Here is a 16,309-nt window from a genome sequence, read left to right as displayed (position 1 = left end):
AAAGTAACTGGCTGGCAACCCTGCTGCCAGTATTTTACTGTAAAATTTACAGTAATTTTTTAACAGTGTACTGCAGCTTTAAACACATGTATATCCAATATAAAATTTTAATTGCAATTAATTGCAATTAATTGCTTGACTGCACTAGTTTTTAATGGTAAGTTTCTGATGAGTTGATGTGTACTGTTGATGTGTACTCTAAGTAATTTGCAGAAAATCCCAATAAGCTGTTTTAACAGCTGTTTTTTTTAATAAAAGCTCTGTTTTGCTTTACGGTTAGTGCTCTGCTTTGAGCTCTGAAATGCATACTTATGACTCGTTTAATGGTTCAAACTGACAACCCTTTACGTGTTTGATGACTAGGGCAGCAGTGATGTACCTCAGCTTGCACACGAGCTCTGCGAAGCTGGGTCTCTCGCCGGGGCTGTAGGCCCAGCAGCGGGTCATGAGGGAGTAGAGGGTCGGCGGGCACTGCTCAGGTTTGGGCAAACGGACCCCCTGCTCCAGCTGGTTTATCACATCCTTGTTCTCCAGCCAGAAGAACGGCTGCTGACCTCCACTCATGATCTCCCACATGCACACAGCTGAAAGGAGAAGCACAGGAAACCACCAAGAATCAGGAACCATAAACTTCTTAAGAAATTAATTGCAAAAAAGTCTCATGGCATTGTGAAAGATGTGGCTCTTCACAGGAACCGGCTTTGAATCAACCAGACTCAATCGATCATGAGTTGATCTGTTGTCCAATGTGGTCAGAACAGTGACTGAGCTTTGAAAAGACTGCATTGCACTTTGCAGAAATGACACATGTTTAAATGCATTGATCTCTCGTCACGCTTTCAAACTCACTAACCAAACATCCAGACATCACTTGCCGAGGTAAAGCGTCTGAAGTTGATGGACTCCGGCGCCATCCATTTGATAGGTAATCGACACACAGAGGCTTCAGAGAGAAAACAAACAGTGTCATGTGACCGCATTAGACATAAGAAAACAGAGTGACATATTAGACTCCAACTGCATGATACGTTTAAACAGACTAGTCAGCCTTAGTCATGCCTTTGTAATACTCCTCCTCTTCTATGTATCGGGACAAGCCGAAGTCTCCCAGCTTCACACAGTCTGCTTTGGCAACCAGAACGTTTCTCACAGCGATGTCCCTGATAGAAAAACACTGAACTGAATAACTTGATTATGCACCACTAAAATAGTTTCCTGTTCAACCACAGGCATGAGATACAGATGATTATCAAAAAGGAGAAGTGAAGACGCCAACAAGCAAATGCAAACGCAATTTATAATTCTGTGTCCTAAATTTAATATACAGAATGTGTGTGTATATTTTGGGTTCAATAAGATGATTAGTTTTTTTATTATTTATTATTTTATTTCTCTATAGGAACAGAAACACTAGAAATACAATGCAACATAAGCGGTTGTGCAGATGCCCCATATAAAGTGCCCCATATAATTTTCCCTATACCTATGACCTTGATTTTTACCTTCTGCTATTTGCTACATTTTTACTCGTGTCTGACACTGTTCTGAAGCTGAGACAATGTAAGTGAAAAGTCAAGAGGAAGAGCTGTTTTTGAGCAGCCTTTCTATTTCTTCATACTTTTAGAGATACTGTATAACCAAACCAGACCAAATCCTTAAAAGTTCAAACCAAATGGGTAATGATTAGTTATTGCATAAACTGTTGGTCAGAAGGTGAATTGATGTACCTGTGTACCATGTTAATGCCCTCTAGGTAAGCAAGAGCTTTACTGATCTGAAGACTGAACAGGATCAGTATGACAGAGGTTAATTTGTGCTTGTTCTCCATGAGGTAATTTCCTAGCTGAAGAAAAACAGAGAAACCAGGATAATAACCACAATAAAGTCTGATTAACAATCCTGCATAATGTACTAATATGAGTCGGATTTACCCCTTAATTTGACATAGACATACGTAGTGATTGTTGAAGGAAGAGGTTCATCTAAAAATAATAATTAGCTAATAATGTACTCACCTATCCAAGATGTAGATGAGTTTGTTTCTTCATCAGATTTGAAGAAATGTAGCATTGCATCACTTGGTCACCAATGGATGCTCTGCAGTGAATGGGTGCCGTCAGAATGAGAGTTCAAACAGCTGATAAAAACACCACAATAATCCACAAGCGGTGTAATCTAAAACATTGTAGTCCATTCTGACGGCACCCATTCACTGCAGAGGATCCATTGGTGAGCAAGTGATGCAATGCTACATTTCTCCAAATCTGATTATGAAACAAACTCAGATACATCTGGGATTGCCTGAGGATGAGTCATTTAATAGACATTAAAACAAATTTAATTCTTGAGTAATTGCTACCAATTTTCTTGGATTTGAACAAACAAATGAAAGAATCTCACCTCTCCATACTGGTAAAGCTCCATGACAATCCACACGGGATCTTCCTCGATAATTCCTACAAGTCTCACAATGTGCGGATGGTCCAGTTTCTTCATGATCACTGCATGAAAACAGTGATTTTGATCATTCTATTCAGGTATCTATCTGAATCTACGGGGGGAAGATGAATCATCTTACTAGCTTCACTCATGAACTTCTCCTTCACATCAGCGGAGCAGTCCTTGCATGTCTTTACAGCCACATTCACTCGCTCTCCTGTCTGGAAGAAGACACAAGATTCATCAGCTTGAATACGTTTCTAGTGATTTCTACTAAATCCTTGTGATCTGTTTTTGTTAATATTTGGGCCTGTAGGTGTGTGATTGAAGCACTAACCTTGCTTTTATAGATCCCATCATGCACCTCGCCAAAGAAACCTTCACCCAGTATCCGGCCGAGGACAATGTCGTTTCGTGAGATTCTGAATCTAGATGCTGGAAAACAAGTGTTTGAGATAAAAATGACCAATTAATCTGTCTCTTAAAATATTATTTGGTTCTTACTTAGAACTGGTGTATCTTCTGGTATTTCTGCATAAATATCTGAATCTGTGGGGGGAAAAACATAGTGAAATAACATTTAGGATGAACCTATCTTTTCAAAAAGAAAAAAGAAAAAAAAGAAATATATTAAAGGCAGTATTTTTGCAATATATATTATGATTTACGTACTTTTGCTTTCCTTGTCAGATCTGGTGTTTTCCATACTGTTTAACAATATAAGATCAGACAAGGTCAATAAGCATATTAGGATGATTTCTGAAGGATCATGTGACACTAAAGACTGGAGTAATGGTGTTGAAATTTCAGCTATGATCACAGGAATAAATTACACCTTAAACACAGTAAATTAGAAAATTGCAACTTTCAAATTGCATATATATATATATATATATATATATATATATATATATATATATATATATATATATATATATATATATATATATATATATGCATGTATATATAGAAACATCAGTGCTCACCTGCTGGGTAAAGAAGGTAGAGAGATTCTAGATTCTCTGTCTGGTAAACATAAGCAGTTGTTTGTTATTAGCATGGTGGAGAACACAGCGAACACTTTGTTTCTACACTAGTTATGGTCAAGCACTGATTAGGCAAAATCAAAAACTGTTTAGACAGAGGAAGTACTTGAACTGGTTTCATTAGTGGATAATTAATTGGATTAGTGGTATTTAAGATAAATGATGATGTTGGTTTCATGTCCTAGTAATACAAAATAATAAAACCCACACACCTTTGGCCCGTACTATTAAAGTTGTCTCTTTTCCGTGCTCCAAACGACAGTAACCATCAATTAAATCTGCCATGTTCTCTGCGATGGCCAGAGAGGCTATGCTGATGGACAAAGGCTGAAAATGACAACAGGAAGATCAAATCTTTTTAACATGCATAATTATAATCTTCATGAGAAAAGGTAAACTAAACTGACATTAATTAATCAAGCATTAACCTTCTGATGTGTGTGTGATTTGAACATTCAGTGTGTCACGTCATCAACTGCTGAATTCAAATCTCTCTAGTTACTAACATAACCTCGGTTCCCTTAGATAATGGAACAAGTATTGTATATGGGGAAAACTCCTATTTTACTCTGTACTGAAGCCTGATTTGTTCACATTTGTGTAGCTGCACAAACCAATGGTGCTTTAGCCCACCAGAAAGGGTGGAGCCAACCTGTATATAAGACGACTCGCAGCACCATTCATCAGATCATTCGACTGAAGCGGCAGTCATCACTTACAACTTACAGCGTGGCAATTGACACAACACTGGACATTTTCGTCCAAAAATAACAAAAAACGACAACTTTATTCAGCGTTGTCTCTTCTCTTTCGTGTCTGTTGTGAGAGAGTTCACTGCAGTGTAGTGATATTCAGTTTGTGAACGAATCGCTCGATGTAAACTAATCTTCTTGAACCAGTTCACCAAATCGAACTGAATCGGTTGAAACGGTTCACATCTCTAATAAGCATTAATCCACAAATGATTTAAGCTGTTAACTTTTTTAATGTGGCTGACACTCCCTCTGAGTTCAAACAAACCAATATCCCGGAGTAATTCATTTACTCAAACAGTACACTGACTGAACTGCTGTGAAGAGAGACCTGAAGATGAGCACCGAGCCGAGCCAGATAACGAACAAACGATTGACTCGTCTTGAACTGGTTCAAGAAGATCCGGTTACATCGAGTGATTCGTTTGCGAACCGGATATCAATACACTGCAGTGAACGTGCTCACAACAGATCCGGAAGAGAAGACAATACTGAATAAAGTCATAGTTTTTGTTATTTTTGGACCACAATGTATTTTCGATGCTTCAGCAAATTCTAACTGACCCTCTGATGTCACAAGGACTACTTTGATGATGTTTTTATTACCTTTCTGGACATGGACAGTATACCGTACACACAGTTTCAATGGAGGGACTGAGAGCTCTCGGACTAAATCTAAAAATATCTGGATAATAAACTGTAATCTCATAAATGACATAATTTTCCTTTTTGGGTGAACTATCGCTTTAACTTCACATTGTGTGTATGGGGAACGCATCCATTGCAGATAGATGAGCAGATACAGGATCTCCAGCTCTGCGAGCCCAGTCTCGGAGCACTACCAAGGACCCCTAAAAAATTCCAAGCTGGTAGCTGAGAGCTCTAATATAATCCCTTTTCCCAAGGAGAAGAGTGGAACATCAAACAGACAGAACATGCGCCTGCAAAGCAGGCATGTTTAAGTTATAAAGTCTGGCAAATATGGATGGCGACGACCAGCTGGTGTCTGCACAGATCTCACTAATCGATAATCTGCTGGACCACGCCCAGGAGGAGGCCATCCCTCTTGTGGAATGGGCCCTCACACCCATAGAGCATTGCAAACCTTCTGATGCATAAGCCAGGGCTATCACATCAACAATCCACAAAGAAAGTGTCTGCTTTGTTGCTGGTAGTCCTTTATGGTGGCCACCGAAGCAAACGAACAACTGCTCAGACTGCCTAAACAGACTAGAGCGCTCCGGGTAAAATCTTTGAAGCCTCACCGGGCAGAGCATGTTTGGACCCTGCTCACCATCCGTAACGGGGAGCACCAAACGGGAGATCACCTGAGCTCTGAATGGAACTTAGGAAAGTAACATGTCTTTTCCATGTCATGCCCAAACACAAGACACGAGGCAAGGCTGATCTACAATGCTTGCAAGTCCCCATTTGCTTAAACGATGCCAAGGCAAGGGGAAGGGCCCTTTTAAATGATAAGGGCTGCAAACTGGCCGAGCTGAGTGACTATAGAAAAGTCCCAAGATGGCACAATCTGAGGGTGAGGAGTATTATGCCTCGCTGTACCTTTCAGGACCTTAACAATCAGGTCATTCAGGTCATGCCGATTGAATGTCCAGCATTGAGAGAATGGTTCACTGCGATAGCTGGCACATTTACTTTGGGTGTGGAGGGGGGGGGGCGCCCCTTATCCAGCTGCTCTTGCAAAAAGGTTAGCACGTAGGACACATCACATGATATCAGGTCCAAACTGCAGAACAACCATTTAAGGAAGACTGACCATTTTTGGCAGTAAAGCTGTTTTGTAGACAGCGCTCTCGCCTCCAAAAAGGTATTGCTTAATCTCACTGGGAGCATACATGAAGGCTCCACAGATCCAGCCGGGGATGCCAAATCATGCCTTTTGCCTGTGAGAGAAGGAATCAGGGCGATCAGGGGAAATGTGTATAGGTGAGCACCGGGCAATCAGGGGATCTGAGCATCTCGCCGTATCGAGAAGTATGCTGGGCAGTGAGAGTTGTCTTCAACAAGAGGTCAACCTCTGCCCTGACCAAGATGTGGTGCCCTTTCAAGGCTGAAAGGAAGGTTTTCAGGGCTAAGGAAACTGCCAAAATGTCTAGGCAGTTGATATGCAGGCGTTGCGCCGGGGCTGACCAGGAGGGAAAAGGGAAGCATTTCGCCATATGGGAGAGTGCTGTTGCAGCCCAGGCTCAGATTTGCATTGGGGCCTGCGATGTATTCTGAGTTTTCGAAAACCTCTCTGCAAACCCGTCCACAGCGGGGTCGAACAGCCTCTTCAGTGAGACCGGTAAAGGGTATTTTCTCAGGGTCCCTGATCTCAATGAGATTCAACCATAGGTGGCACACCAGCACCACCAAAACTAGAACTGTTGCTGTGCGCAGCTATTAGAAAGCCTTCTGGTGTTCTTGGCCAGACTCGTCCATGCTGCAGAGAAGCTTGACTAGAAACACCTGAAGAACCGCCATTGTATACAGCACCAACACTTGCTGCATCATCAGTGCCATCAATGGTGATAAGAGCTGCTGCTGTAGAGGGATTTACTCAGGCCAAGTAGGGGGCGCACCACGTCTTGGAGACTTACTTTAATGTCTTTTGAGAGGAGAGGATGAATTTACGTGTTGTAAATCCCACAGCACGGATTCAGCCAAAACTTAACATGGCGGTGCCCAACACCCGGTATGGATCAACTAACACTGTCATAATTAAGTATTTAGCAGACCAAATACATTTACTTGCACAGATAATTCATAAAAAAGTGATTATGTTTATAAAAAATTAATTAAAAAAAACTGAAAAACTAAATAAAAGCAATCCATGTGTCATACAGAGCTATTGTGGCTGTGTTGGGTCACATGACAAGCATGACGCCTCAACATGGAAACAATAAGGCTATCCACTTTTTTCCTCAACACGGAAGTAAGCCTATGGGTGAGACTTCCAGTTCATTAGCTGGTATAGGTAAATAACAAGGAGAATAACAATGTGCAGTAAACTGTAACACTGTTTGCAGTACAAACCAGTGAGTTCTTAATTAAGATAACAGATTAAAATAATATGATAGGACACAACAATTGTCAATATTAAGCAGCAAAACAAACTGTTTTGTACAGCTAACAATAGCTGGACGCAAATGAGACCGGAAGCTAGACCCATAGAATTTACAAATGGTGCGCGCCAATTTTTACGTCAGGAAAAAGGTGGATACATTCTAAAATAATGGTCACCTAAAAAAACTCACCCTGTGGGCTCAGGTACAATATTTTAAACTGAAAGGGTTAATTTCAAGAAGATGTGTGGATCCATTTACCTGTTTAGCTCCTTCTATATCTATATGTAGCAGCGTCTTTCCGTCATTCTCAGGCGTGCATTTAATACTTCGAATTTGTGCAAATGTGGCTAGACAGACTGGCTGAAGAGGACATAGCAAGACAAAAAAAAACACATGTTACTATACATGAGCATATAATAGGGTTATTATATTTAAGTATATATATACACACACATACAAATATAACTGGTTTCAGCTACACTGACAAAACTGGCTGTTGAAAACATTTTTTACTCATAAATAACTAGTAAATCTCACAATTAAATAAAAAAAGAGGCAATTACATTTTAAATGTGACATTTTGATGTGGAAAGATATTTTCTTGAAGATATTTCTTGTATTTTCATACAAAACATTCTTAGTTTACTGTAGCTTCATGTATTAAAATAACCAACACTAAACCTGGAATAAAATTTAAAAAACACTATACAGACATATTAAAAACACTGAAAAAAGAAATCAAAACTAACAATAAGATTCAAATTAAAATGAAAACAGAATATATAAGAATAAATATTAAAGGGGTCATACAATGCAATTTAAATTTTCCTTTCTCTTTGGAGTGTTACAAGATCTTGGTGCATAAAGAAGATCTGTAAAGTTGCAAAGACTAAAGTCTCAAATCCAAATAAATATTCTTTATGAAAGTTAAGACTCTGTCACGCCCCCCTAAAACGGCACATTCAAACAAGCCCCCACATATATCTACATCACTGTGTGGAAATACTTGTGTAATGCCACCAAAATGTTCAGGTAAAGATAGAAGTCGTGGTTTCAGTCAGGGACGTCGTTAGGCCTATTTTAGGGGGGCTGAAGCCACCCCAAAATGTTCCTAAGCCCCCCCAAATGATAAGAACAACAGTCAACAACAATTCGATTTATCAATAACCGTATCCTCATTCATATTTAGATGCAACAAATGATATATATCCAGGTACAAAAAATAGCCGAAAAGTCAGAAACTGGACAGAAGTACAAAGAGTCATTGTGCTATTTAAGATGATGCACCGCACCGTCATGTTGCATTGGTGTGAACTGACAGCTTTAAGAGCACTGCAAATAACTGGAGGTACTGCCGCACGAGCGCGAGCACTTCTCTCTGCATCTGCTCTGTTCAGCGAGCGCAGAGAGGAGCAGCACTTTCAGCTAAAAAAAAGACCGCGTTTCAGTCATTATAATATTCATTCCGTCGTCTGACACCAGAAACATTAAAATATAGCAATAAAAACAGTTTTATTGAGTTTTATTTCATTAAAATGCAGTACGTGAGAACAGGGAGGCAAGACAATGCGACGCACTTATATTCTGAATATGCTAATTAGCGTATGACGTCATCTAGTGACATTTAACAACTTTTCAGGCGGGCTTTAGCTACTTTCCATTGAAAGAAGTCGGCAACACCGATACACACGCCAATGGTGAAAGGACGTTTGGTAAATGTCGTGATACAGAGTTAAAGTATTGTTTTGTTTTCTTCTAACATGAATCATTTGGCAGGTCTAGGCACTATGCATAGCCTAAACTAAATTATTGCATTATATTTATTATATATGACAGCTATATTCTGAGTCTAGGGCTGAGTCAATTATAATCGTGATTAATCACATCCAAAATAAAAGTTTGTATTTACATAATAAATGTGTGTGTACTCTCACTGTGTATAATGTATATAGTTACAAACACCCTGGAGGCAAATACACAAAATAATGATCTTTAAAAATGCATCACAAGACCCCTTTAATTCTTAATATTAATAAAAACTATAATGCACTATAATGTATCTCAATAGTATTAGTATGCCAGTGATACTAAAATAAAACCGCTGCATGATTTCTCACCTACAACTATTGGCGGATACAACATTTTTCCATTGTGGTTAATTGACAAACAGAAGTGGTTATTGAGTGCTGCATTTTAGAGAATAGATCAAGCGGTGCACTTGTGTGAGGGGATCTTCTTACCACAGAGCTTTTGTCTGTACGCTGCCGAATGCCTTTGGGCCCGATGACCAGATCCACAGAGACGCTCCATCCTTGCTACAGGAGAATATACTGTTACACTGAGCAACAACTGCAGCTTTTACACAACAACTGCTACTTGATAAACATCTGTAGAACACACTTAAACCACATTCATATCAATGTCACACGTTAGATAACAAAATAGCACAGCAACATGCTATCAGTGCTGCAGAAAGATAACACAGGAAGGAATTTCCAGTAAAACACTTTGCAGAAGACGTTTGTTGGGTTTTATATGGTATAATGGAAAATAAACATTTAAAGAACTGAAAATGAAGATGAAAAGTACTGAAATTGGACTTCATAGTCACTGGAAAAGTTTTTGCTGGATTTAATTGCTAATGACAGTTGCTTCAAAACTCTCTTTTAATGCAGTGACTTTCACATGATTGTATACATGCCCAAAGTTCCTAAAGACATTTTGGGACACTGTCCAACCACAACTAGTCCTCACACTTCTTCACAGAGTAAAGGACACACATCACTGAAGGAAGAGTTCACCCAAAATTACATTTGCTGAATGGGTGCTAAAACATCACTATAATCCACACTATCCCAGTACATCAGTTTACATCTTCTAAAGCAAAAACCTGCATGTTTAAGGAACAAATCTATTTTTTATTATAGGACATTATAGAGACTGGAAGCCAAGTGGGAGAGAGAGCGGGGCGGGATTGGGAAAGCTCCTTGAACCAAAGAATCTACCCACATATATACTGTTTTGATTTGTAAATGGTGATTGATCTGTGCAGATTTCTCTCCTGATTCAGAGGAGATTACTTTTTTGCTGAAAAAAGCATTTATGGATTTGTTTCTTGCAAACATGCAGCTTTTCATTTTATCAGATGTTAACTGATGTTCTGGAGTGGTGTGGATTATTGTGATGTTTTTATCAGCTGCTTGGACTCTCATTCTGACGGCACCCATTCACTGCAAAGGATCCACTGGTGAGCAAGTGAGTACATTTTCAGCAAAATTGTAATAGTTGGTTCAACTATTGCTTTAACATGGCTGTAACTTAAAAACAAGTTGATGAGATCTTACCACCAGCTCACAAGAAAAAACCTCTTCATCAAAACTGGAAAAGATAGATAATGTCTCAAAGAACTTGATGATGCACTGCTCCTCCTTCAGAAACGCATACTGCTGGAAGGTTTGCTGGATCAGTTTCCGCAGATGCTTTGGCTGTTTCATACCAGACACATATGAACAATATTTCATCGTTAGTTATCATAAATTACAAAAGCTGTCAGTGTGTATTGGATTGCTATGCTGCTTCATTCTCAAAGGGGTCAAGAAAATGTTTTCACCTTCATACTGTCGATTAATTCTTGAGGAAAGAACAAATCCAGACCAACTTCTTTCCTGAAAGGAGCAGAAATGCCATTGATGCATTATGTATATTCTTGAGTAAATATATCTAAAGCACAATACTAACTACTTACTCCAACAGATCAAAGTTAGACTTTTTCTCCAGGCCGCTGGCATTCATGTCTTTATAAAACCTCCTGTCATTAAAGGACAAATGAAAGGCATGTACTTATAACAAACTTTTTAAAGCATTCTGTGTATTGTGTACATACATATTATGTTTACTCTTATCTTCTTTTACTATCATTATAAATTAGGTTTCCTTTTAAAGAAATCTAAGATGTATTTGAGTTCAATTTTCCGACAGACTTTGAGAAATTTTGCATTGCTCACCAATGGATCCTCTGCAGTGAATGGGTGCCGTCAGAATGAGAGACATCACAATAATCTACAAGTAATCTACACAGCTCCAGTCCATCAGTTACCATCGTGTGAAGCCAAAAGTTAAGTGTTTGTAAGAAAAAGTATAAATGAAGATATTTTTAACTTGTGTATTATAGTGATGTTTTTATCAGATGTTTGGACTCTTATTCTGACGGCACCCATTCACTGCAGAAAGATCCACTGGTGAGCAAGTGATGGAATGCTACATTAATCCACAAATCTGTTGTGATAAAGAAATAAACTCATCTACATCTTAGATGGTCTTAAGTACATTTTCAGTACATTTTTATTTTTAGGTGAATAATGGCATTTTAACTTCATGTGAAGTACTTGGTGCTTACTGTAATGCCTTTTTATTATAAAGCAACTTGAGCTGCATTTCTTGCAAGGTGTTATACAAACAAATGTTATTATTATAATTCATCTGTATAAATATACCTAATCTCCAGACAGCCCAACTGCAGCGCCATCCCTTCACTTACTCTTCTCGCGCTGTGCTGCATATAGTCACTTCGAACCTGCGTAACGATAATAATAACACACCTTCATTCGCATTTTAGATGTGCAAACCACCATTAACACTTCAGTGCTACATCAAACATCCACAACGCCTCATTGCACATGGTGTGACTCACTTTTCTGTGCCGTTTCAGGATACAGAGTGCTTAATGTGAAGAAACACTCCATGTGTGACAGGTACTGACCTGCTGGTAGAAGTAGAGCATTGTAGTTTTGTCATCCTTTAACTTCTCCAGGAAATTAGGAGGAATGTAACGGATCCTCAAGTCATATCTGATCATGACAGCAGAACAAAAACAGGATTAGGAACCTATACAAAAACTGTAAAAAACCCCATGAACTAAAGGGGAAAATATAGTTTAAATGTAATATCATTAAAATGAAAACGAATAGTTAACGGTAGCCTTATTTATTTAATTTTTTTGATGGGTGTCGACAACTTTTAAGTTACAAACACTGTTCAAAATATCTTCTTTTGATCACAACAAAATAAAGACACTCATACAGGTTTAGAAAAAAACTTCAGAGTAAGTAAATGATGACAGAATTTAAATTTGGGGGTGATTTATCCCTTTAAATGTCAATTTCAAATAGAAAATGTATATTATTTTTACATTCAAGTATATTACAAAATGCATTTTTTTATATATTTTAGACAATATACACTGTCACTGCCTTAGGATGCAGTTTCCTCATCCAAATTAAGATGCACAACTGTTTTTAACTGTCTTTGAGCAGCAAATCAGCTATGAGAATGATTTCTGAAGGATCATGTGACACTGAAGACTGGAATAATGAAGCTGAAAATACAGCTTTGATCACAGCAATAAATTCCATTTTAGAATATTTGCAAATATAAACAGAAAATTAAAATTGCAATAACATTTTGCAATTTTACTGTATTTTTAATTCAATAAATAGAGCCTTAGTGAGCAGAAGAGACTTTTTTCAAAAATACTTTTGAACAGTTGTGTTTATATATTTAGACTGACAATATACTAAAAATGGCCTAAACTTAGATCAAATAAGAGCATAATGAAAATATATTACTGCAATATAGATTAAAATTAGCAATACATTTAAAAAATATATAGCTTTGCCATGTGACACACACACACACACCTCCACTCCGCCTCGACGTGCTGCTGTTCATATTTCTGCTCCACCTCTGCTACGGTGAGGTTGGGGTGCAGCCAGTGAACCTCGTCTGATTTGAGGTGTTTGAGCAGCAGACCGTAGCATTCTGAGAACTTGATGTTAGGACCGAGTCGCCCACTGTCCAGGATGGACTGAATAATTCTCTGCAAAATGAAATCATCCTTCAAATCACGCATTTATACATTTGTGCATTTATTTCACCCCAAAAAGAAATAAGAAATGATGTTTAAGACTATATGTTTTAAGCTTTTTTGCAATACTTTAATTTTACCCATCATTGTCATGAAAGGAATGTCTTACTAATGAAAGAAAGACCTGGTTTTATTTAACATTCATTATGAAATCAATACAAAAAAACCTAACTCAAAGTAATCTTTCATTATAACAACAGGAAGTTATGCTGATGGGCATGATAATGTGCTTCGTATTGCAGTCATGATTAATGTGTGAAAATGCACGTTCTTCTTCTCACCCTGATATTCCAGGAACTTTCACATTTAACCAGTTTGAAGGTTTTGCCCAGGTTGGCGCTGTTGCTGATGAAGCACACTTTGAGGATTTTCACCGGCCCCGTGCATTTATTCTCCACGGCACTGGTGTGTGCATGCGGTGGACTGGGAGGAGGAGGTTTCCATGATAAAGTACTGGTGTCACCTGACATCTCTACATAGGCTTTCTGTCATGAGATGGATCTCCTCAACTGATTATTAGCTGTGTGGTGAGATGGAGGAGAAATAATACATTCAAGTTCACGCAGGTATGTTACGCAGCCAAAATAAATCATTGAATGATTCAATAATAAACTATGAGAACATGAAAACTTTGAATTGCAGGGATGAATCATTTCCTGATGTGTGGCCCTGGACCACAAAACCAATAATAAGGGTCAATTTTGCTGAACAAATAAGCTTTCCATAGATGTATGGCTTGTTATGACAGGAAAATATTTGGCAGAGATATAACTATTTGAAAATATGGAATCTGAGGGTGCAATAAATAAATAAATAAATAAATACTAAGAAAATCGCCTTTAAAGTTGTCCAAATTAAGTTCTTATCAATGCATATTACTTATTTAAAATTAGGTTTTGATATTTACAGTAGGAAATTTACTAAATATCTTCAAGGAACATGATGTCTACTTAATACCCTAATGATTTTGGGACTAAAAGAAAAATCATATTTGAACCATACAATGTTTAGCTTTTTTTTTTTTTTTTTTTTTGGCTATTGCTACAGATATATCCCAGCGACTTAAATATAAGATAATCAAAGTCAGAAAAAATAATCTGGTAATTTTAAACTGGGAAATAATAAAGAACAAAGAAATGTTATAAAGTAAAACAAAAAATTTATTTGATGCTCAGCAGACTAACATACAATTAAAAATATAATAATAATAATAATAATAATGTGGGATTTTATTATTATTATCCTTATTAGACAGTACTTGGCATTAAAATACAAATACTGTTGCTTTAAAACTGTTAAAAAATATATGAAAAATCATTATTATTATTCTTGTTGTCATCATTAATAATTATTAGAATTATATAAATCCTAGCACTGCCTGAAAGTAAGCTTGTCTTAAAAAAAAAGCTTAAAACAAATAACAGTAAATGAATTAGTATTAATAACAACAACCTGAATTCCATTATTATTATTAGAGTCTGTTGATCAAAACAAATAAAATAAAAAATAATCCTTAAAAAGATTATATACATTTATCTGACTGTACGCATAACTGTCTGGAGAACCACTTCAATGTAGCTTTATTCAGTACATTCAGAGCTTACATAGTACAATTCATAACAATAATAATAATAATACAATAGCATTCGGTCACATTTCATACATAAATTCTAATATTACAGACAGCAGTAGTAAAAGCACATGACATTCATGACCAAACACACTGTATTTAACAAGTCAGCACACAAGAAACTAATGCAACATCCTACCTGAACATGCTCCATGACTGATGTGTGAACCACTTTACTCCTGTATTACCGTATGATCTGTGTGTCACAGGACAGTCATCATGACAGGCTAAAATAATGACGAGATTCACAGAAATGTTGTCATGCACAAGCAATGGCCTTTTTCAATATCTCCAAGAAAATAGGAAGTGAAATGTAGCTTGGTTAAGCTTCGCTAAGAGAATTCAACTAGGAAACGTTGCCTATACTAAACATTGACTATCAACTACTATATGTATCTTAAATGCATCGAAACTATCTACCACAACGTTGGTTTCCTGTCATGTGGTAGCAGGTTCAGAGATGTTAAAGAATGTGTTGGAAATAGTGAAGGTGTTAAACATTCGCATTTTGCCATGATAAAAAAATGCTTTGAAGAGGAAATAAGTATTGCTGAAGTTTACTTAACTTCTTAATCAAATAAAATGGCAAAATATTTACCATGTTTTTATGGCATCAGCTCAAATTGATGAATCATGATGACAAAGATCATCCCACAACATACATATAAACCCACATCACGTAATATCAGACGATGCCTCACATTTTTGACTCTTTCTGCCAACAATGCCATTAAAATAGAGTCAACTGAAAATGGAAACATCTAATGATATTTGCAACACATCAGCATCTACTGAACTTCCTTTTTAATGCTACACTGTGACTGCAAGGTTTGAAATGTTCAGACTTGCTAACTGAAATAAGAAAATGTAAATGTGTCACAGACCTGAGCATGAGCTGGTGTTCAGTGCAGATTTCTTTCGCTCTCACTCCTTCTCGTCTGGTGTTTGTTTAATTCATACGAATCCAAACTGACAGTGTGAGCTGAAGTCCTGACATAAGTGTTTTGGACACACCCCACACATGTCACTGACTTCCTCAAACTTCACACCACTTCATCAGAGCCGCTGCTGCAAAAACACACACACACACAGATCAGAGAAACTTAATTACAAACACTATTTGTGAGGTCCTCCTCCTTTCTTATGAATGTCCTTGAAAGTTGGTTTTCTACTTATATTTTTCCTAATCAATTTCCTCTAAATTAGTTTTTCAACATTTAGCTATATTTGTGATCATATTTTTCATTAAGAATGTCCTCAAAAGCTGTTCTTTGACATTTTACTATATTTTTAAGGATATTTTGTCCTCAAAAGTTGGTCATGGACATTTTACTATAATTGTGATAATATTTTCCCATTATGAATGTCCTCAAAAGCAGTTTTTTGACATTTTAATATATTTTTATGGATATTTTGTCCTCAAAAGTTGGTCATCAAAATGTTACTTT

General features: G+C 37.3%; 1 protein-coding gene across 2 annotated transcripts in view; it reads right to left on the bottom strand.

The window, feature by feature from the left end:
* The window catches only part of LOC113117730 (protein-tyrosine kinase 2-beta-like), a 29,696-nt gene extending 13,808 nt beyond the window's left edge, over positions 1-15,888 (bottom strand). Inside the window, exons 1-22 of one of the 2 annotated variants that reach the window (XM_026286627.1) lie at positions 15,746-15,888; positions 15,001-15,088; positions 13,513-13,751; positions 13,005-13,183; positions 12,068-12,155; positions 11,802-11,881; positions 11,054-11,116; positions 10,919-10,973; positions 10,653-10,793; positions 9,549-9,623; positions 7,567-7,668; positions 3,698-3,812; positions 3,426-3,465; positions 3,112-3,146; positions 2,944-2,988; positions 2,777-2,874; positions 2,579-2,660; positions 2,401-2,501; positions 1,728-1,843; positions 1,060-1,160; positions 854-943; positions 380-584 (exon numbers count right to left, since the gene is read on the bottom strand). In XM_026286627.1, coding sequence (XP_026142412.1) covers positions 380-584; positions 854-943; positions 1,060-1,160; positions 1,728-1,843; positions 2,401-2,501; positions 2,579-2,660; positions 2,777-2,874; positions 2,944-2,988; positions 3,112-3,146; positions 3,426-3,465; positions 3,698-3,812; positions 7,567-7,668; positions 9,549-9,623; positions 10,653-10,793; positions 10,919-10,973; positions 11,054-11,116; positions 11,802-11,881; positions 12,068-12,155; positions 13,005-13,183; positions 13,513-13,701 — 2,000 coding nt within the window. In that variant the 5' untranslated portion in view covers positions 13,702-13,751; positions 15,001-15,088; positions 15,746-15,888. The remainder of the gene's footprint in view (positions 1-379; positions 585-853; positions 944-1,059; positions 1,161-1,727; positions 1,844-2,400; positions 2,502-2,578; positions 2,661-2,776; positions 2,875-2,943; positions 2,989-3,111; positions 3,147-3,425; positions 3,466-3,697; positions 3,813-7,566; positions 7,669-9,548; positions 9,624-10,652; positions 10,794-10,918; positions 10,974-11,053; positions 11,117-11,801; positions 11,882-12,067; positions 12,156-13,004; positions 13,184-13,512; positions 13,752-15,000; positions 15,089-15,745) is intronic. The other variant, XM_026286626.1, reaches the window with a different exon arrangement.
* Positions 15,889-16,309: the final 421 nt, after the last annotated feature.

This window comes from Carassius auratus, chromosome 17 (genome assembly GCF_003368295.1).
Source record: "Carassius auratus strain Wakin chromosome 17, ASM336829v1, whole genome shotgun sequence".
Classification (NCBI taxonomy): domain Eukaryota; kingdom Metazoa; phylum Chordata; class Actinopteri; order Cypriniformes; family Cyprinidae; genus Carassius; species Carassius auratus.
Note: the sequence above shows the minus strand (reverse complement) of the source record. Positions and strands in the feature narration are given on the sequence as shown.